This window comes from Danio rerio, chromosome 19, assembly GCF_049306965.1.
Source record: "Danio rerio strain Tuebingen ecotype United States chromosome 19, GRCz12tu, whole genome shotgun sequence".
NCBI lineage: Eukaryota > Metazoa > Chordata > Actinopteri > Cypriniformes > Danionidae > Danio > Danio rerio.
In genome coordinates this window covers 26695475-26716965 of record NC_133194.1, presented here as the reverse complement: position 1 = coordinate 26716965, position 21491 = coordinate 26695475, and the positions used below count along the sequence as shown (strand labels likewise).

The 21491-nt window shown below is 35.4% G+C and overlaps 2 protein-coding genes across 25 annotated transcripts in view; one reads left to right on the top strand and one right to left on the bottom strand.

Moving 5' to 3' along the window:
- The first annotated feature begins 985 nt into the window (after positions 1-985).
- LOC141379092 (uncharacterized) lies at positions 986-7755 on the top strand. Of its 11 annotated transcripts, none has more exons than XM_073931743.1 (8): positions 1094-1455; positions 4875-5018; positions 5115-5195; positions 5276-5569; positions 5789-5890; positions 7130-7170; positions 7355-7411; positions 7492-7755. In XM_073931743.1, exons 3-8 carry the CDS (start codon positions 5153-5155, stop codon positions 7516-7518), a joined length of 564 nt encoding a protein of 187 aa, XP_073787844.1. In that variant the 5' UTR covers positions 1094-1455; positions 4875-5018; positions 5115-5152; the 3' UTR covers positions 7519-7755. The 11 variants fall into 11 exon arrangements, with proteins under 11 accessions (XP_073787841.1, XP_073787844.1, XP_073787845.1 ...); XM_073931744.1 differs by lacking the exon at positions 1094-1455 and adding an exon at positions 2429-2489; XM_073931742.1 differs by lacking the exon at positions 1094-1455 and adding an exon at positions 2665-2823 and having other exon boundaries at positions 5179-5195.
- Positions 7756-9614: 1859 nt separating this feature from the next.
- The window catches only part of LOC108180164 (immunoglobulin lambda-1 light chain), a 219336-nt gene continuing 207459 nt past the window's right edge, over positions 9615-21491 (bottom strand). For 4 of the 14 annotated variants that reach the window (XM_073931714.1, XM_073931718.1, XM_073931716.1 and 1 more), the window contains 2 exons: positions 15972-16402; positions 15396-15752 (listed from right to left, as the gene is read on the bottom strand). In XM_073931714.1, coding sequence (XP_073787815.1) covers positions 16029-16402 — 374 coding nt within the window. In that variant the 3' untranslated portion in view covers positions 15396-15752; positions 15972-16028. Of the gene's footprint in view, positions 10158-10255; positions 10299-10585; positions 10672-10844; positions 10972-11436; positions 12036-12356; positions 12418-12605; positions 12870-15395; positions 15753-15971; positions 16403-18950; positions 19275-19404; positions 19585-21491 lie in introns of those variants that run through there. The other 10 variants (XM_073931713.1, XM_073931715.1, XM_073931711.1 and 7 more) reach the window with 7 other exon arrangements.

Genomic DNA, 21491 nt, shown 5'->3' with positions numbered 1-21491 from the left:
GCTGAGAGCAACAGATTCTGGAGCTAGGGACACCGGGGGTCCGTTCTTCGTACCTCGCTTAAATGATCTAAGATGATTTGGCAGATTCTGGATCGTTTAATCTTAATAACTGATCTCTCGCTAATTTGGTTCTTCAAACAAGTTCGCGAATCAGATTAGAATGTCTGGATGAACTGATCTGAGATCGCTGCGTGTGTTATGAAGGACAGATCTATTGATCCTCGAAATCATGATCAGCAATGCAACGATTGGCTGACGGCACAGCAGCGTAATGACATCATCTGATTAATATTCAATTATCCATGTGAGCAAAATTACATCAAATTAGCAGTAAACGGCTTGTTAAATATGACACGCAAGAACTTTCCACATTTGTTGTGAGCTGCAGGCTTTACACTTTCATTTGTCAAGACAAGAGTATTCATCATGCATTTCAATGCAAATCAATGTATTTAGTTCTACATTTAGAGAAGATTTTCTTTATTATAGTAGCCGTTTTTTAATCGGTGTAAAGAATAACTGGTTGTTTACAAAAGCATTTTGATATTGGTAAAGGCGTCTGCAACTTTTGTGAAGCATCAAATCACTGGCATATTAACTATCAAAACATGTTCATGACTGCATAAATGTATTATTGCTTTTAAAAAAAGTCACATATTGTGCATTTCTATTATACACAATTTGTTCTAAAGCGATCTAAAAAGTTCATATCAATAAGTTTTCTCTTTGCACCAGATGGCAGTCTTTGTACTTTCATTTCGAGGGTGCAGATTGCGTACGTTTTATTAATATGTATAACTTTATTTATTTTATTAATGACTATAACTTTATATATATATTTAAAAATTATGCATTATTTTACCAAGTGTATATAACTACTACTGTAAGAAAATATCAGAATTCGGTACATACTTTCTGTATTATCTTTGCTTGAACTAAGCCGATCTAATCCTGTTTATATGAATTGAACCTGCTCCCGATCAGGTTTGACCTAGCAGAACTGTTGCCATGACAACAACTCTCGGATCAGCTTTGAAGAACGAAACGATCCCGGATCGTGTCAAATCGTCAATATCCAAATCCAGCTAACTGAGTAATCCACGTACGAAGAACGGACCCCGGCCCTCGCGGCCAAAAAACGGACCGGCCCACCGGGAAATCTCCCGGTCCTCCCGATTAGCCAATCCGGGCCTGGTGCCCAGCCACAATTCATGACACTTCGTATTCTGCCGCGCCGCGGGGCGCTATTTGTACAATTAATTAGTTTATTGATAAAGTATGAATGCGTGAGTCTGGTGCGCATTAATCTACTATTCTCTGTCATAAGCTCGCCGCGTCACCGCGCCGTCGGCGCGTCTGGTGCGCGACGCTCTTCAGGCAGAGTTTGTTACGGCCAAAATCGGATTTAGATCATTTCTCTTCTATTCCGGAGATTGCTGCTGCGAGATGAAGTAGGTGAGTGACGAAAGGCATCCCTGCGGGATAATGCGCATGTGTGTTTGATGTTCTAAGATGGAGAGCAGTTTATGCTTAGCGTGATATTTTTGTTCCAGAATATAAAAGGGGACTGATTTGTCGATTTATTCAAGTAGCTTATTAATGCTTGAGTTTCTATCACTCCAAATTGATGCTTAAGAATTATAGAAGTGCTTAAGCCGGAGGTTCTTCCGCAATGAGAATGCAAATAGCCTATTAGAAAACCGGTCACTAGTTTAGCTGGGGGATATTAGGGAGAGAGAAACGGGGAACTTGTAGGTGAATTATGTGCAAACGCTGTAGTTATTGGCGAAATCCAGCGGATCGTTTTTAAGCATAAATGTGTGGGCTACTTTTGCATCCGAATGTTAAACGGACTACGAAATGTAATTGGGACCTCCGATTGCCAGAAATCGGGTGGCAGGTGTAATGTTGATTGCAACCGAGCGCTGCAGCCGTCTAGATTAGATAGATTGCTTGGTTTATAACGTGATAAATTAAGCATATTTATTAGGCAGAATCATGCTGTTAAAGCTGAAAAGGCAGAATTATGAGGAGATGAAAGAGCCGTTATTAGACATTTTTGGAAACGTTCTAATGCCCATTTCAGTAGGGCTGGTATGGATGTGCTTAACAGGGAATTGCTCTGTGATTTCTGGTTTAGCGTTGGTGGACGGCTAGTGAGGTTGTGGGAAGGGAGCGCCGAGATCGGCTGTGCTTCAGTAGACGAAACCTGGAATGAGAAATTCAGAAAATTGGTCAGTTACAAACGTAATTCAGTAAAAGCATAAACATATTGACAAAAGTCGACAAGTAATTTCTGTTTTCACTAGGCTTAGCACTTGGCTGACGGCGTATGCACCGCCGCAGTAGCTGCGAGCTTGTTTAAATTAGAGGGGAAAAAGCAATGATACGCAAGGTAGAGGGGCGGGGTGCGTAGCCCGTAGGTTGTAAGGATCGCTGAAAGAGGAGGACTGGAGTGTGCACTGGAATCGGGCTGCAGGCTGGAAGAGGTGAGGTGGGATTCCAAAGAGTTGCTTTAATGTCCGGGAGATTGGTTTTATCCGTGTTTAGAATTATGATAGCTGCAATATGTCCAAATCCAATATTGCTTTTTAATCCTTTCCTTGATTCTCCGGGGAGGCGGAGAGATTGCGGGTTTAATGTCTGTTTAGGATAGGGGGTGTGGCAGGAGCGTGTTATGTCCTGGGGGTGGCGGTGAAGACGTGGATTCGCAAGTTTTTTGGGTTTAATGCAGCGGCTTTGTGGTCCCGGCATCTAGGAGTTTGGAGGAGTTCAGTGACAGTCGTTGTTGGATATGGGAGACGCATGATGGTGCTGGAGAAGGTACGTAGCGGAACTGGGGATTGCATTGAGATCTGGCTGGAGTGGATAGGCCTACGGCCTCTTGTTGGAGCCTCGGTCTCGAGCTGACTTTCATGCTGGGCTGGTTGTTGTTAAGACGGGGCTGGTGTTTCATGGAGCGCGGAGCTTTCTTTCTTGTATGTAGCTGCGCTGATGCTGTTGTGATCTCCGCCGCCATCGCTATTGTTGTTGTCATTTTTTGTAGTTGCTGACGATGGTAGTAAAGGTGGTGTGGTATTGTAGTTGAAGGATAGTAGGAGATGTGGAGGATCCGTTTTGTCCGTGAGTAGCTTTGGAGAAGCTAGAGCGGACCTGTCGTTTGTTTCTTCGGAAAACGAAGATAAGGGAGTAATGTCTAGCTAGGCTACTTATAGTGGGTTAGGATAGATCTGATTGGCTAACTAATGAGTGTAGATAGGTGGCCAGCTGCTGTCAATTATATCACGTGCTCCTCTCGAAATTAGTTTAAAAACTTCACTTCATCAAAACTTTAAATTCTTTATGAGTTTCTTCTGTTGAGCACAAAAGAAGAGATTTTGAAGAAAGCTTTATGAGTTTTTGAGTTTCATTTCTTTTTTGGAGAAATCTGATAACCTGTAACCACTGACTTTAATTCAGTATAGTAATGGTTAATCAAGGGTGACGCAGTGGCGCAGTGCTGTTGCCTTACAGCAAGAAGGTCGCTGGTTCAAGCCTCGGCTGGGTCAGTTGGCGTTTCTGTGTGGAGTTTGCATGTTCTCCCTGCATTCGAGTGGGTTTCCTCTGGGCGTTTTTTTATATATTTTTCATTTAAGTATATTTTTTATTTTGTTATTTATTGTGTATTTTGTATTTGGCAGCCCTTGTGTCCAAAACAGGTTTCATTAATAATAAATAAAACATTATTAATTCTATTTTATCCTGTATATAAATGCAAAAGGATGACAAAGTATACTTCTCATTAAAATATCATTAATAAACACTAGTTAATGCAATACAATCAGGATTGAGCAAAAAACATTTTATAGTAACATGTTAAAGTTCTCCCAGTGTTGGCGTGGGTTTCCTCTGGATGCTCCGGTTTCCCCCACAGTCCAAAGACATGCGGTACAATGATTTGAATAAACTAAATTGATCGTGTATGTGTGTGAATGAGTGTGTACGGATGTTTCCAAGTATTGGGTTGCAGCTGAAAAGGCATCCGCTGTGTAAAACATATGTTGGGTAAGTGGACGGTTCATTCTGCTGTGGTGACCCTGATGAATAAACGGACTAAGCCGAAGGAAAATGAATGAATGAATGTTAAAGTTAATTTAAAAAATGCAACTAAATCTAATTAACTATAATGAATAAAATGATTACGAAGTTTTAATGTGTTACTATGGATTAACTAAGAAAGTACATCACCTAAAATGATTCTTTAGTATTGTAGTTGTCAAACTCACATAATTTTCAATATTGTAGGCCAAAATAACTTGAAAATGTTTATTCATGAAAATAAATCTTTAAGCAATAACACAATATTAATCATTATTAATATAATAAATCATTGCTTGTGGTATTTTAAAGTGGTCATAATATCAATATTGTGCATGTTCATTATCACAATATATTAAATTATTGAATATCGGCATATATACCTTAAATTAACATAACATCTTAGAGTCTTTGACAAGTTCCAAAAGAGTAACTTAACAACAAAATTAGAGCTTTGAACTACTGTTGTGGTATATTCTTCACAACACAGGTCCACCCACTGGTGAGGGTTTTGAAAACCTACAGGGTACTTTGAAAATCAAGTACTTATATACTAGGATCTTCTGGCATTAGGACTGGAACTATTAAAAGTGCATCATTCAAAAAGTTGAAATGGGTACCAGTGTGTGCTGTTGGATTTTATGTTTTTGCATTTCAGCTGTACAAAGTAAGAAGAACATTTTGTGTCATTTAAGAATTTCATCACATTAATCTTAAATCATATGTAATATATTATTATTCAATTAACATTGATTAATATTATTTACTGTAATTGTGTTATGTTCTCTTTTTTGCAGCTATAAATGGCTTTCTCCAGTTTCAGTCTCCGGCACTCGCACATGTCTCAGTCGGAGTCTCTGTAGAATTAAGTTGCACATTTGAGCAGAAAGTTCAGTACTGCTTTAATGCTGTATTATGGCAGAAGCTGAATCTACGAACTGGTCAGTTCATGACAGTGATAAGCCCCTATGAGAATCATGTCCTTGGTCTTGATGGTAAATCTTGTGTTTTGACTCTCAATAACTTGACTTCTAAAGATTCTGGCTTGTATGTTTGCATTACCCATTTTAACTCAATGGCTATGATCGGCAATGGATCCAGGGTGATCGTAACTAGAGGTAAATCTGAGTTCAAATCACCTTTTCTTTGTCTTATCAATAAAACAAATGAGATTTTGTCTTGATGCTCTGTGCTGCAGATGACTGTGTTCCAGAACTCTCCATCTTATACTCGCCTCCAGAAGCTGATTCACCATCAGTGCAGCTCCAGTGTTTGGTTTTTGGAGTTGTCCCATTTCAGGTGCGGGTTTTCTGGGTGATTGGAGAGAAAGTGCACTCTGGATGGACCGAGTCAGCCTGGACAAATGACACTGATTCAGCCACAGAATTCACCAGAGCTCATCTCTCTGTTCCTGCAGACGAGTGGACTGAAGCTGAGGAAATTCAGTGCTGTGTTGAATATAAAAGCCAAAACTTCTCTAAATCTCTGAAGCGTGAGTAAATCATGAGGGTCTTAGAGAAAATGTGCAATTTTGTTCATTTAATTATTTTTATCATTTGAATAGCAAGGGTGGACTTGTTTGCAATGGTTTTCAATTAAGATCAAATCTCTTTTGGGTGTGGGAAATTTATTTTAAACAATATAATATAACCTACTGTATACTGTCGATCTATTTAAAGAAGACCAAAAGACTGAACTTCAAATGCTACAGTTTCATTATTAGGTTTCCCAAGAACTTCCTGGCTTATCTACTGCAGCTGTGGATCAGTATTCCTGTGTATGGCTGTAGCCTTCATTGTTTGTTTATGCCAAGGTAAAGATTTAAAATCAATCTGTTTCATTATAGACAGAGTCATTTCATTTTTATTACAGTCATAATTTTTTTCAAATACTGCAAGTACAAAAATTTCTAGATCTGTTTTTAAATACTTTTATTTAGTCTTATCTATACAGTATATGTTTAAAAACGTCAAAATTGCAATTGTTATAAAAGACTAAAATGAGAGGGAAAAGTGCACCCCCCAAATATTATTTGTAAAAATGATTCATGAATTTAATCTTTCAAATTTTCATGAATGCAAAATGCTAAATATTTCAGACTTTAAACACATGGTACAACTGAAATTACATTTTAAAAGTTTAAAAAAGACAAAGAAGGAAAAGAAAAGTGTTTTCCAGTTTATGGTAATATGATTATTCTTCTGTAAATTACAGTACATACATACTGTAAACTGTTGAGATTCTGTGTGTATGCTAGATTCTTACCTAAAAATAAACGTGGCTTGTGATAACTGTATAAAAAAAATTGGTTTCAATAACTAAATAATATTTTATGCTTAATATTGACTTTGTTGTGTATCCCAAACAACTTACAGTAAGTTGATCTAACTAATCTAATTTTACAGCAAATCAACAAATGAATTTCTGAGTTGTTTTTAACTGAACAATGATTTACTTTAATTGTTTTACAATGTACTGAATTACTTTTTAAGTAAATATGTGTTATTCAGCATTAGTGTCATTAATTAGTCATTCAGCTATAATAGCACTTATACATGTTAGCAGAACTAACAGTGAGACTACTGCATCAACAACTCTACTTTTTGCTTTTAAATAAAGCAATATAGTACTAATATTTGTAGACACATGGACTCTAGTGATTCAGCATGAATGTAATTGAAACCTCCATAAAAGTGCACACATTAAAAGAAATCCTCTTAGAACAAACCATAAATGGAAAATTAAACACTAACAGAACGCTCCTTGCGCAGAAACACACACAAAGGGTTCATTTTAGCATAAACTATAAACTAGCTTAATGAAATGGTACTCATGCAATTAATGCAGGGCTTTATGATCATGTAATTATGTGAATTATACATGCATATTATTCTATTTTTACAGTTGAAATCAACAAACTGTTTATTGTCAACTTAAAAAAATACTTGTTTGTATTAAGTAGTTCTAGTTTACACCTAAAGTTTCTAACACAGAACTTCACTGAATGTATACCATTGTTATTGGAATAAATCATTTATTTACTCTTTAACAGGTAAACAGAGTGCAGGGACTGAAGATATTTCATCTGTAATGGTAAGCATTGTGTGTTGGTGGACATGTTAAAAGGACATTATTTATTGTTTAATAATTATTGTTTTGAAATTGTTGCTGGCTAAGTTGTGTGAAAATGTATCAAACGGTTTTAAAACCCCATTTATTTAAGTTCACAGAAAAATAAATGACTAGCCTATTTAATGTTTTTCATTTTTACTCCTAGTTTTATCCTGTTGATCACTTCAGATTAGAACAGAAATTAGGTCCAAAAAAAATAAAGGTAAATGTAAAATGTGTGTATTCTTTTAAGCTGGAAATGTTTATTTTTATTATCTTCAGATATTTTTTCTTTTTTTTCAGGATGTCAGTGGAGATCAGAGTTATTGAAAAGAATTTAAAGGAATGTCAGAATATGACAAACATTACGTAAAAAAAAAAAAAAAACTTTTATACTTATACTGTTTATCAGACTGAGATTACCACATATTCTTTGCTTTGCTTTCTTTTGTGTTCTGGCTAAGCATGAGTTTTGCAATTAGCTGTTCTTGAGTAAAATCTAATGAATAAGTTGTTGTTATTTGATCATGACTCCTCTTGGCTTCAAATAAACAAATCTAAAAACTTTGTTAAGAAACTGAACGTTTATTTTGGTGTGTAGAAATATGTACAGTATAAATATTTGAAGACTGAAGGGAGAGAATATATTTAAGTCTTGCTTTTTTTTCATGTATACACATTTTCATAATCTAATGTTCTGTACTATATATATATATATATATATATATATATATATATATATATATATATATATATATATATATATATATATATATATATATAATTACCATAACCTGCCTAGTTAAACTAATTAACCAAGTTAAGCTTTTAAATGTACCGTTAAGCTGTATAGAAATGTCTTTAAAAATATCTAGTAAAATATTATTTACTGTCATCATGACAAATAAATCAAACTAAACAGTTAGAAATGAGTTATTAAAACTTTTATATTTAGAAATGTGTTGAAAAAAATGTTCTTCCTTAAAAAGAAATTGGGGAAAATATACAGGGGGCTAATTATTCTGACTGCACACACACACACACACACACACACACACACACACACACACACACACACACACACACACACACACACACACACACACACACACAAACACACACACACACGCGCACAGACACACACACACACACACACACACACACACACACACACACACACGCACACACACACAAATACTTTTACGGTTTCTGTCTTACATGTCATGATGTTTTGGTTATTCAGAATATATTCAACATCTGTGAAAACATACAAAGATGAGAAAGGACCATATTTTAACTGAAGAAACTTTTCCATTTCAATTGCAATTTCAATTCCATTTCAATTATGCAAATAAAGAATTTTTGTTTTCTTATGAATATGAACCATACATGGGAAATGTAACAGCCTACATAATGTACGTGTATGTATAAATGCATGTTAAAGTATTACTGACTAACTGATTGACTATTCCCTTGTTCACCACAAGAGGGCCTTTCAACAGTTTTGAGCAATGGGTACTATGACCAAGGTTTCAGCCACAGCCCCTCTACTGATACTTTAGCCGCTACACAGTAATGGTGTGTGTGTGTGTGTGTGTGTGAGTGTGTGTGTGTGTGTGTGTGTGTGTGTGTGTGTGTGTGTGTGTGTGTGTGTGTGTGTGTGTGTGTTTATTTACAAACACATAGTAAAAAATTTAGGACACAATAAAACATTCTCCAAATACGGACAGATTTTAGGAAATAAAACTTCAGAATACCTGAAACATTTACAATTAACAAAAATAAGTCAGGCACTGCTAATTAAATGCATCAGCTGATCATCAACATATGATTAGCAGTTTGTTGGTTTAGAGCCTTCAGATGTGATTTAACAAAATGCTCATCACACAGCAAAAACCTCTTCATCTTCATACATTTGTTACTGTAATTTCTTTATCTTACAGTTTTTTCTTACTGAAAAGCATTCAGCATGAACATCACTATAATTCATTGTCTTTGTTATGTTTTTATAAGAAGATATTTTCACCCTATTGACATTGTAATTGGTAGCTTCACCTTAAAAAGAAAAAAAAAGAATACATGCTTTATAAAAAAATATATGCCACCATTACATATTATAATTTTTGTTATGATTTTTAATGCCAGACCTACACAGCAAAATATGGGGACCCAAAACAACTCTATGGGTGTTAATTTCAACACTTTGAAAGTGTCTCATGGGGTCCACTCAAAACAGAGTTAAATCAACACTTTCAAAAGGGTTGGCACATTGACACCGAAGTAAGGGTTAATTCTAACTCTGGGCAGAGTTAAAAATGTAACTATATGTAACACCGCCTGGTAGTCATTTTTTTACTACAATATATAGTTATTTTATTCAACTCTCTTGAGTGTAAATATGGTAAAAAGGTCAAATAGACTGTAAATTACAAAAGAAAAAACATTTTATTTGAAAACATTCACCACTTCAACAATTCATTCAGTTTTTAAAATGCAACAATGTCAAATATGCTTTAAATGTTTTATTAGTACAGACAGTATTAACAAAATATTTATGACCAGTGCTCAAAAAGGCTGTTTCAGTCCTTTAGTCCAAACTTGATGTTTCATCAGAGCAATTTGAAAGTTCAATATAGCGTCACTCATAGTTTTCTTCTGAACTCATAGTTTTCTTCTGAAATTACATTTTAAACTACTTGGCGTGCAAATCTTTCACTTCTGGTGTTTCCTTGGTCCTCCATATCAAACACGGCAGTTTAAATGAAGGTATAAATGCTGTAAACTTGTGTGAAAACAAACTGGAGCTAGGAAATCTCATCAAGCATGTCCTGTGAATGAAGTGCTTCCCAGCCACAGGATGACCTTTATATCCATGACGATGTAGTAGCTGCTGATCGCTCGTCTGGTGGTTCCTGATGCACGGATATAGGGTGATGCTCTTCTAAGAACTCTTCAAGACTCCAGCATGACTAAGAAAAATGTTTGAAAATAAAATTGCAATCAAATTCTATGATATATTTAAAAGAACATTTAAAGTAAATAAAACATTCAAGAAATCTAAACTCACCTTTTGAAAATCTTCATGATGATCCACAACTTGACTCTCCCAGCTGGTTGATGTGACAGGATATGGAAAAGTAGAAAAAACACATACATCACTGTTGGATCTCCAAAAACAATTAGGTTAACCACTATGACTAGAACTGGAAAAACAGGCAGCTGTCTGTCCAGAATCCTGAATTTAACACAACACTTGGAGCAAAATTTAGAGGAGCTTCATTATCTATCATTTAGTGATGCTGACTTCCCCAAAATATTGGCCACAGTGTAAAAAAATATTCATAAACTTACAATTTTATGTAAGTGTGTGCATGCGTGTGTGTGCGCGTTTCTTTACCAGATTCAACTTGTTAGGCCCTTTCAGGTCCAGTATTGACGCCACCTTTCCTGGAGTCTAGCAGATGTTTCAGGTCCAAATATAATCTAAAATATTAGGATAAGCAGAAGAGGAAAAGTGCAAAGCAAAGAGCAAAACATTATTTAAGTAACAGTTCACCCACAATACAAAACTTATCACCTTCATGTCATTTCTTATTCTCTAATGCTCTAATACCCTCTCAGCTTGTGAAACAAATACAGAACTTTATCAAACATACCTTCATTATTATCACCACATATGACCAAGAAGGTGTGCTTGGTCATTTCACCAACTCTGGAAATACACCATCCGTCTCTAATCAGCCACCGTCACAGGGTCTTGTGTTATTGTACAGAGAACTGTGGCTGTTAAATAACAACAACACATTAGTATCTAACACATATGCATAACCTTCAGATAAAAAAGAGAGATGAACATCACAAAGTATGCCTCACACTTTTTCAGATATCTTTTGATTCAGATGTTGATTATTGATAATAAATCTACAAATCAAACCTGTATCATCTTTAGGCTGCACAAATATGAATCAGTTGATTAATTTTACAGACAGGTGGCTGTTTACAACGCACTAAATTGTCTTTATTAAAACGGAAATGTTGTGTACAGGCTAGGTTTAGTCTATAAGCACAATCATGTGGGAGAAAAAGCTTGACTAAGATGTTCCTGACTACAGAAATAGCCTAACTTACTAACGTCAGACATCCCGAGTTGGGAAAAGTCATTTTCGGGGGATACAGAGTTGATTTGCGGGAGGTAGCGGGAGAGATGGGTCCCTGAAGAGCAATGGGATGAGTTGCGCGCGAACGTACCTGAAGAGCGGTGGGGGTGACTTGCGCGCGACGTACCTGAAGAGCTGGGAGGGATGCGGTGGAGAGGGGTGTGCAAAGTGTTTAATGACCGGGCGGGAGACGCGCGATTTCCGGGAGATTACCATTCATTTGCGGGCATCTACTTGGGCATCTGGGAGTCTCTGTGCATTTGCGGGATAACGTTAACGTTAGTCCCGCAACTTCCGGGAGACTTCGGTAACGTTAAATGTCCGAGAAAGTGCAAACGCGGTCATTTAAACACATTAATGTTAACATTCCGACTTTAATGGTTGTCAACACTTAATATAATTCAAGCGTACGTTATCACGCGAGTCTATGGACTAACGGTATATGGACGGCCACGAATGAACCAGTTTAAAAGGGCCGCGGTGTTTAAAACAACCAAATTAACGTACACGAATAACAAACAATCATATGTTTTAGTCAGGAAGACTTTTACAAGCAAGCATGTGTTGATTTACTCACCAGATATGTTTTAGAAACTCTCCAGAGCTTATGGAAACCGTCCTGTGTTGCCGTTAGCATCCGGGCAGAGTAGGCTAACGTTAGGCGGCTCCGGGGATTCCCTCGCTAGTTTGCTTCGAATTAAAGGAGAAGTGTCCATTTTATTTTACAGATGGGTAACAACGCACAAAATGGCATTAAGCGTGACAGAAATGCGTTGAACATGTACATTTGATGTTTTTATGCACTATGTATGCGTGAGCATATATAAAAACATTCTTGAAAACAAGTCAATAGTAATGCAGTTAAGCTAGATACACAAACGACCATGAATGAACCACAGAAGATTAAAATTGTCACTCCATTCTAAAGTTAATAACTTAACAATATGTTTACAACTGTATTTCCTTTTAAGCAAGTCAGTAAAATACCAACATTTAGGTAGTTTGACTCACCAGTTGCTGTTCTAAACCTCAGATGGAAAATGGCGTCTGGAAAATTCTTCAGTGACTGGGGCTGCATGAATTCCCGGATGTTGGAAATAACACCACCAAGTGTGGAAAAGATAACTCATTGATTTCGCACTGAATAAAATCAATTCTAACTCTTATTATATTCATTTATCAAAATCTAACTCTTTAACATCAACACTTCACTCTGAAATGCTTCAACACCGAGAATTTAACTCTGATGAATTTGCTGTGTAGAGCACTTTACATTATTTCACTAGTTTGATTGTCGATTCATTAACAGAAAAGTCCTTTAACGCAGTATTATTCATATTGACATTACATTTTTTTGTAACAAATCAATTTTCTTTGATGTTTTTGGATTTTAGACTTACATAAGAATTTCTTGGGATTAGAAGCGATGTGCTAATATTAATGATGTCATGTAAAAGAGTAGAGCTGTGACAAATGCAAATAATCTAGTTACACTGATGACAGGATAGCAGGTCTCCTGGATATCTGTAAAGAAAAAAAAAACAATACAATGCAAAATAATGGCAAAAAGCACATCATTTCTTAACTGAATGTTATTATGGACATCACATTTGTGCAAGATAAAACCATCCAGATTTTAGAATACAGTTTTTTGTTCAATTGTTTTGCCCCAAATATCTGAATCTACAGATTTCATCACTATTCTATAATTATTGTTTCTTCGTTCTTTATCACATGAACCACTTCTACAGACAATGTTTTCATACAAAACCCATTCACAGCAGACCAATGTCAGCCCTATTCGCACTGGCAAGATGTCTGACTAACGACAACACCACCATGATGTGGAAGCGAACCTGTGCTCAAATCAAGACCAGACTGATGGAGATCCCAAAATAGAAATATGATATAGGGAAATATATGCCAATTACATATGTTGCATAGTAGTTTATATGCATTTCACATTTATAAAATATACAGTTAAAGTCAGAATTATTAGCCTTCCTTTGAATTTTTTTTTCTTTTTTAAATATTTCGCAAATGATGTTTAACAGAGCAAGGAAATTTTCACAGTATGTCTGATATTATTTTTTCTTCTGGAGAAAGTCTTAATTGTTTTATTTTGGCTACAATAAAAGCAGTTTTTATTTAAAAAAATAAAAATTTAACCCTCTACCAAACACATTATGATAAATCTGTTAAAAAAAAAATATTTGACTGTTTTTCTTTTCTTAAAATGGCTAAACTTGAAGTGCTGTAAAAAAAAAAAAAAAAAAAAAAAAATATATATATATATATATATATATATATATATATATATATATATATATATATATATATATATATATATATATAAATAAATAAATAAATAAATAAAAAATAAAAAAAACAGGAAAAAATTATTTTTAAGGTACTTTATGAAATGTTGCGATGTGGCAACAACGTCTAACAGTGGGTCTAACTTTGCAGCATTATGAGCTATAACACAGAACTTATATATGACCCCTTATACATATTTAACACAACTCATATTCCAACATTCATTTCATTTATTCCATTCTTTTTTGCTGAATATTATTGAAAACCATCATAATATTATATTAGCATATATACAACATACAGATAAATAAATAATAAGTCTAGCATATCCAGATGCATCAGAATAGCTACTGGCTAACGATATTAATATATTATACTATATACTATACTACGCCTGTCTTATCTGCCTCTGAACTAACTTACCTGAACTGTCTCATCTGCATCATTCTCATGGTCACTAAAACCCATCTCATCCTCACTTTCATCTGCAGAAAGAGCCAGTTCTGTCCTTTTCTTCTTTCACTTATCATTGAACATGGTGGTGCTCGCTAATACACTGTTCCCTGTATTCATATCAATTCAAAAGTAGTATTGCCATTAAAACTAGATTTTATGCATAATGCAAATGTCATTAACACATGACTAATCAACAATATATTACTAGCATTCATGTTGTTATTGTTACAACTTAAAAATTTACAGCTGACCTCGCTAGCTAGCTAACCCATTGCAATATTGCACGTTCCACTGTTGCACAGTGTTGCCATTTGGAAACACATACATTTAAACGATTTACAAAAAACTAATTTGATTAAAAAAAAAATTGAGTTGTGAATATGTCATCATAACTCACTGGAGGTGATGTTTCAGATTTTTCTACATGTGGATCTAAAATAATTTGATCCTTTGTTTTATTGACACAGTGGAAGGGAAATAAACATAAGTATCATGTTACCATATGGTTACGCCATGCAGTAGAGGGTAATTGCAAAATTATTAGCCCCTTTAAGCAAAATTATTTCCCAATAGTCTACAGCAGTGGTTCTTACATTTTTTTCATCAAGTACCACCTCAGAAAAAAATTGTCTCTACAAGTACTACCAAAATGAGCAGTATTGAAATATAGTAGCGTAGTAGGCCAAGTAAAGCAGGTACAACTCTCCACAGTTAAAAATGTGGCAGATTACCTTAGAAATATAGGCTATATGTCATATATGGCTTATTATGTACATAATTTTTGATACAGTTTAAAATGTGTGTAGCATGTACATGACATATTTAATTCCTCCGCGTACTACTAGAAGGAAGCCTGCGTACCACTAGTGGTACACGTACCACAGTTTGAGAACCACTGGTCTACAGAACAAACCATCATTATAATTACCCTAATTTGTTGAGGTTGTTTAGAAGAAAACCTAAATAACCATAAGCCTTTAAATGTCACTTTAAGCTGTACAGAAGTGTCTTGAAAAATATCTAGTAAAATATTATTTACTGTCATCATGGCAAAGATAAAATAAATCAGTAATTATGAGATATTAAAACTATTATGTTTAGAAATATGTCTGTTAAACAGAAATTGGGGGAAAAACTGGGGGGCTAATAATTCAGGGGGGCTAATAATTGACTTCAACTGCATGTCATACATGTCAAAATATCAGCTTTTTATGTGGGGACATGCAGTGAGAACACTTTTAACTTTACTGTTCTGTTTTTTTTTTTTTTTTTTTTGGTTTGTTTGTTTGTCATGTCATGTCAGTAAAGCTGTCATGATTGAATGAATAAAACTTTAGTTGAGTGATTCCGTTATCTGTACTGTTCCTTCACTCTTATGTTTAAACCATAATGAAACTTGCATCATACATTTTAACAATTTTAAATGATTGTTAATGATTGTTTATTGAAATGATGTATATCTTGTGTGTTCCTGTGGTATTTGTATGATAAAAGGATTACGTGTGAACCAATGATCCTGCAAATGCAAGGCTTCTCTAAAGAAAGAATGCAGCATATTTTGAACACTGGAGAGTCTGTGTTAAAAGTAGTGACTGTTTAGAGTTTTCAGGATTCTGAAATTTGCAAGTGGTGCTCGCTGCAGAGCCATTTGAGGAGAGGTGAGCTCCAGCGAGGGGGAGCTTAAGCTTGAGCTCCACCTTTTTTGCACTTCTTCTACGAGTGATGTCACTGGGGGTAGGGTTAGGGGTGGGGTTGGTGTACGCATTAAAACAGCTTACAGGAGGAGGAGCGACAGCTCATGCTCCCTCTCGCTGGAGCTCAGCTCTCCTCAAATGGCTCTGCAGCGAGCACCCTCTCGAAATTTGTGGCAAAACAATAGAAAAAAACCTGTAAGATTGGTCAAGAAATCTAAATTTTACACAGATAATCCCATATTTTATTTGCTATAAGGGGATGATAATTGAAAAGTAATTTACCATCATGATTGAGAGTTTTGGTGAAGGTCCGTCCACCAAGATTCACAATGCAGGTGCTTTCTGTTCCTGTTTTCCACTCCTCCTCTGATATGTCCACATAATTCTGGGTTTTCACCGAGTTCTCCTTACCTTCATCCCAAACAAATAAAGTTTGTCCATTTTCTCGTCTGCTCCCTATGAGCCAGTACATACTGACCTGTGATGGAGCAAATCCACTGAGTGTACACTGAAGAGTGACTGTAGGGTCGTGGTTGTTGCTGCTGGTAAATGCCATGATTTCAATGGACGCCATTTCAGTGCTGTCAGCTGCAAGACAGACAGAGCACATTTTGTTTGGTTGATTTCTTGCATCATGAACTAGTCTACTGCTAACATGTTTTCTTATGTGACTAATTGTGCACTTTAAAAATAAATCTGTTCTTTTTTATGTTAGAAACATAAAATAACAGCTGTTAAATAACAGATATTTACGGTAAAATAACAGATGGTGTACTAGAAAAGTAAAGTTTGTAGACAAACTTTATGGTGGCTTGGGAAAGCCTAGACTGAAAGTTTAAAGTATTTTTAAAAATTAAATAATTGACAAGTTTGAAACAGTTGGCATAGATAGATAGCTACATATAGGTTAGCAGATTTCTAGTATGGATTGGCATGTTTTTTTGCTAGGTGGCTGCTAGAGTGTTCTGAGTGGTTGCTAAGGTGTTGCTAGGGTGTTCTGGTTTGATGCTAAGGTATTGCAAGACGGTTGCTAGGGTGTTCTTAGTAGTTGCTATGGCATTGCTAGGGTGTTTTGATTGTTTGTTAAGGTGTTCTGAGTGGTCACTTGGCGGTTGCTAAGCAGTTGTTAGGGTGTTCTAGGTAGTTGTTGAGGTGTTGCTAGGTGGTTGCTAGGGTATTCTGAGTGGTTGCTAAGGCATTGCTAGGTAGTTGCTAGGTTGTTCTGAGTGGTTGCTAAGGCATTACTGGGGTGCTCTAGGAGGTCACTAAGGTGTTGCTAGGCAGTTGTTAGGATATTCTGAGTGGTTGTTAAGGCTTTGCTAGGCAGTTGCTAAGGCGTTCTGAGTGGTTGCCAGATCGTTCCTAAGGCATTGTTAGGTGTTTGCTAAGATTTTGCTAGGCGGTTGCTAGTTTGTTCTCAGTGGTTGCTAGGCAGTTGCTAGGTGGTTGCTCGGGTGTTTTGATTAATTGCTAGGTGGTTGTTCAGGTTTTTTTCAGGTCATTGCTGAGGTGTTACTATGTGGTTGCTAGGGTGTTTCGAGTGGTTGTTAGGCGGTTGATAAGGTGTTGTTAGGTGGTTGCTAGGATCTTCTGAGTGGTTTCTAAGCTATTGCTAGGCGATTGCTATGGTGTTCTGAGTTTTTACTAAGGCATTGCTAGTGTGTTCTGAGTGATTACTAAGGTGTTGCTAGGCGGTTTCTAGGGTGCTCTAGGTCGTTCCTAAGGCGTTGCTCAGGTGTTCTAAGTGGTTGCTAAGCGGTTGCTAAGGTGTTCTAGGTGGTAGTCTGAGTTAAATGAGCTCAAACTTAAGTTTGTGTGACAGTCTGGCCAATAGTTATGGGGTCATAAAATTTGGTTCAGTGTTAGGTCAATGGCACTTTCAGGAACTTTCCAGGTCAGTTTTCGGAAAACTGTCGGATCAAAAGATAGCAACTCGAGTCAGACAAGTTTGGAGGTTTGGTTTCAATTTGGTAGTTTAGTTTTTCAGTAGAAATTGGTCTGAGAAGAAGAAGGGAAGAATTGGTTTATGTAGTAAACTTTGTTGACTTTCTCAAGCCACCACAATTACAGGAATTTACTGAAAATTTAAATTTAGGGAAATTTCTGTAATGTAATGTCTATTTTTTTACGGTAAATGTCTGTAATTTAATGCCCGTTATTTTACTTTTTTTTCTGGCACCCCAGCTGCCAGAAAAAAACATAAAGTGACAGATTTTTATTTATTTATTTTTTTTTATAGCGTGGCCAGCTTGAGTTTGTGTCTTGCTTTCATGTTTCCACCACATTTAGTGTGTCTTAACTACACTGTAAAATATCCATTAATCGCGCTGGTTTCGTATTTTGATTCACATGATTTTTTTCAGTTCATGAATTGTTCTATGAAACCCTAAACTCTGCTCTATTGACTTTTGATGTTGAAAATTCAACTGTGCAGTTTAACAAAGCCACTTTTAATGACATGTTAGTAGTTTGAAACAATTGATTGTATAATGAACAATATACAAATAAATTATGTCTTTTCTCACAGATGGGTTGCGGCTGGAAGGGCATCCGCTGCGTAAAAACTTGCTAGATAAGTTGGCGGTTCATTCCGCTGTGGCGACCCCAGATTAATAAAGGGACTAAGCCGACAAGAAAATGAATAAATGAATGAATGAATGAAATTATGTCTGTAAAAAAAAAAAAAGGTTGTGAAATAAAATGTACTGGGAGTTTATCACCAGGTTTTAGAACTATAATTTACAACACCAATACAGGCAATATATCACTTTAAACTATTTGAAACTTTTTAACATCTAAAGCTGTTGGTGAAAAGATCAAGGTCCCGTCATGTAATCAAACAACATAAATAATTAAAGAAAAATACACACATGAATCACAAAAATTGAACTGTTAATTTATTTCCATGCTAATATGAATGATCATTTTGGTAGCATATCTCATGGTAGAAATTTACTTCCATTGTCCTCATTCTTAAGTCACTTTGGATAAAAGCAAATGCTAAATTATTAAATGTAAATGTACATGTAAAATACCATTACAGTTTTGACAGTTATTGCATTAGCATCATTTTTTATGTAAAATCCAATCAAATGAAATCATGAGAAAAAGCAAGGGTTAATCTGTGACCCAGTACCTTGTACAGTGATAGCTGTGCCATTTCCAAGACGAAGATACATTTGGTCACGGTCTGTTGCGATGCAGTAATATGTCCCAGAATCCTGGACAGTTGCGTTAAAGAGGAAGGCCTGGCACACAGTGTTTTCCTCCAGATCTTTAGACTCATGAGGTGTCTTTGTGTCCTGCAGAATGTCTATTACTCCACTCACTGGATGAACTCTCACCCAGGCCACTGTGTGACAGAATGACTTTACCTCACTCATCTGGCAGAGCATGGAGACAGTTTCACCCGACCTCACCTTCACTGATGGAGGAAACTGAGAGACTGTACCCGCCATCACTGCAAGAGGATTCAGACTTACTGTACAAACATTACACTCATGCTGTACTGAAACTCTAAAAACACGACTCTAGATTTAGGTACAGAGATATTCATTTGCATAAATAAGGGGTCAAATGTTGTAGCTTACCTTTAGGAGAAATTAAACAGAGCAAGATAAGACAAAGAAGGTCACACATGTTGTCTGAACACTTTTTGCTGGGTAAAGTAACTGAGGGAAATGTGCAGAGTCTGACAAACTCACACCCTTTCCTGTATGTCCACAGCTGTCGATTCAGATTGTTTATTTCATTTACTTTCTATTCTTCCCATTCTCATTACTACTTCCAGCAAGCAGTTTTTTGTTTTTAAATGTGTTTAGATGTCTAAACATAGTCGTTGTAGCTAAAACAAAACAAAATTTTGGGCTGTCAATGAAAATCTAATAGACGTCAAGAATAGGCCAAAACTAGACTAGTCTGAAATGAATAACTACACATAAAAATTCTGTCTAATTAAATCTATTTGACAACTAGTTTAATTTTGGTCTATTGTATTAGATTTTCACTGACAGCCCAAATTTAGCCTTGTTTTAGCCAAGCTGTCTTCATTTAGATGTCTATTGGACATATTAAACACAAAATAGTTTGGGCAGTTGCTGATATCATGCAATCAAATGTAATCACCAGGCAGCACCTGTTAAAATACTGTATCCTGTATGTTTTTGTGTGTTTATGCTTCATGCTGAAACAGTCCCTTGCTGAAAAAAAAATTTAATTGGATTTACTATTTTTTGGGGGGTAACTGGTTGCAAAGAATTGATATGGGCTGAATACATTTTTTTTTTAAAGAAAAAGAATATTATATATTATATATATTATATAATTAAAATATATGTCTGTAGCACATATACATTTTTGCAACCAGTTACCTTGTAAAAAATGTAGTAAATGCAATGAATCATTTTTGATTTTTGAGTTTGATTTTATTATTATGGTCTAAAAATAAAGTCTTTTTTGGCACCATTTCTCAAAATTTGTGGCAATATTTGAGAAATGTCTTGTGTTGTTTTGCTACACAAATTTACACATCTTAGTTATTTTAGTTATTACTTTTTATTAATACTTCTTTAACCAAAAAGTTAAAAAAGGAACAATAGGAAAACTCAAAAAATATGTTTGCTGCTTGTTTAAAGTACTTATTTAAAATGAGCACAATTCATGAGTTTTATTTGGGACAACTTCATTGTTTTATGTTTAATCCACTTCAATTTGTACAAGCAATTAAGTTAACTTAATTGATTTGTGTTGGGATGAAGGAATTGTGTGGAACTATATAATTTATATAAATAAAACACTGGTAGAAACAAGAGCAAAAAAGGCATTTACCTTTTAACCATATATCATATTTGATGTATAAATGATCAAAAAAACAAAACTATTACAATGTTAATATTAGCATTAGAGACATTATGTAAAACTTTCTAATTTAAGCGATCAATACAATGAAAGTAGCATTGTTCAAATGGGATTTGTCTAAATGTGTGTTGTGATAACATCACATAATGCATCTAAAGAGGCTCACACACCGAAAGTAAAGAGCTGTACTGTGCAGTGATACAACTTGATGTATCAGATGAGCACCTTTTACGTGAATATAATGACATTTGATATAAAACAATGCAGAATGGACAAAACAAATCTTAAAACATGTTAAACATTTTCAACATTGTCATGGCTGGACAAAATCTGCAGGTCCGTGTCAATTAAAAAAAAAATACAAGCTTCTTTTAAATTTGCGTTATTAGCTTGATTTTGTGTTAAATTCAGCAATCGCAGAATCACAACCTTTCTAGAAATTTGGTTTTCTTTCTAGAAATTTGGAAATTTTTTAGAAATGTCTTTATTGGTGGCTAGAATTCATCTGACTGGTCTAAAATATCTGATTGGACTAGCAATGATTAATGATGCGAGGCTAGCCATGACCGATCATACATGCTTCTTTCAAAATTAGCTTATAAAACTTCGTTTTAATTCTGAGATTTCTTCAGATAAAAGTTTAAATGTCCTTGCAAAGCTCATAATTACAACTTATAACTAGGCCCACACAAAATCTGCGCGCACAGATTTCTGCAGATTTTTAGCACATCAGATTTTTAGCCCATCAGAGTCTATGTATTTACTTGTGTAAATTTATATTTATTCAGTTTTTTAATAATTTCACTAATATTGTTCTGAT

Excerpts from the sequence above, each read along its gene's own strand:
- LOC141379092 (XM_073931736.1), top strand. The coding sequence starts at position 4,690 with ATGGGTACCAGTGTGTGCTGTTGGATTTTATGTTTTTGCATTTCAGCT. Across the intron at positions 4,745-4,874 it reads TTGCATTTCAGCTGTACAAA|CTATAAATGGCTTTCTCCAG; the intron begins GTAAGAAGAACA and ends TCTTTTTTGCAG. Across the intron at positions 7,412-7,491 it reads TAGGTCCAAAAAAAATAAAG|GATGTCAGTGGAGATCAGAG; the intron begins GTAAATGTAAAA and ends CTTTTTTTTCAG.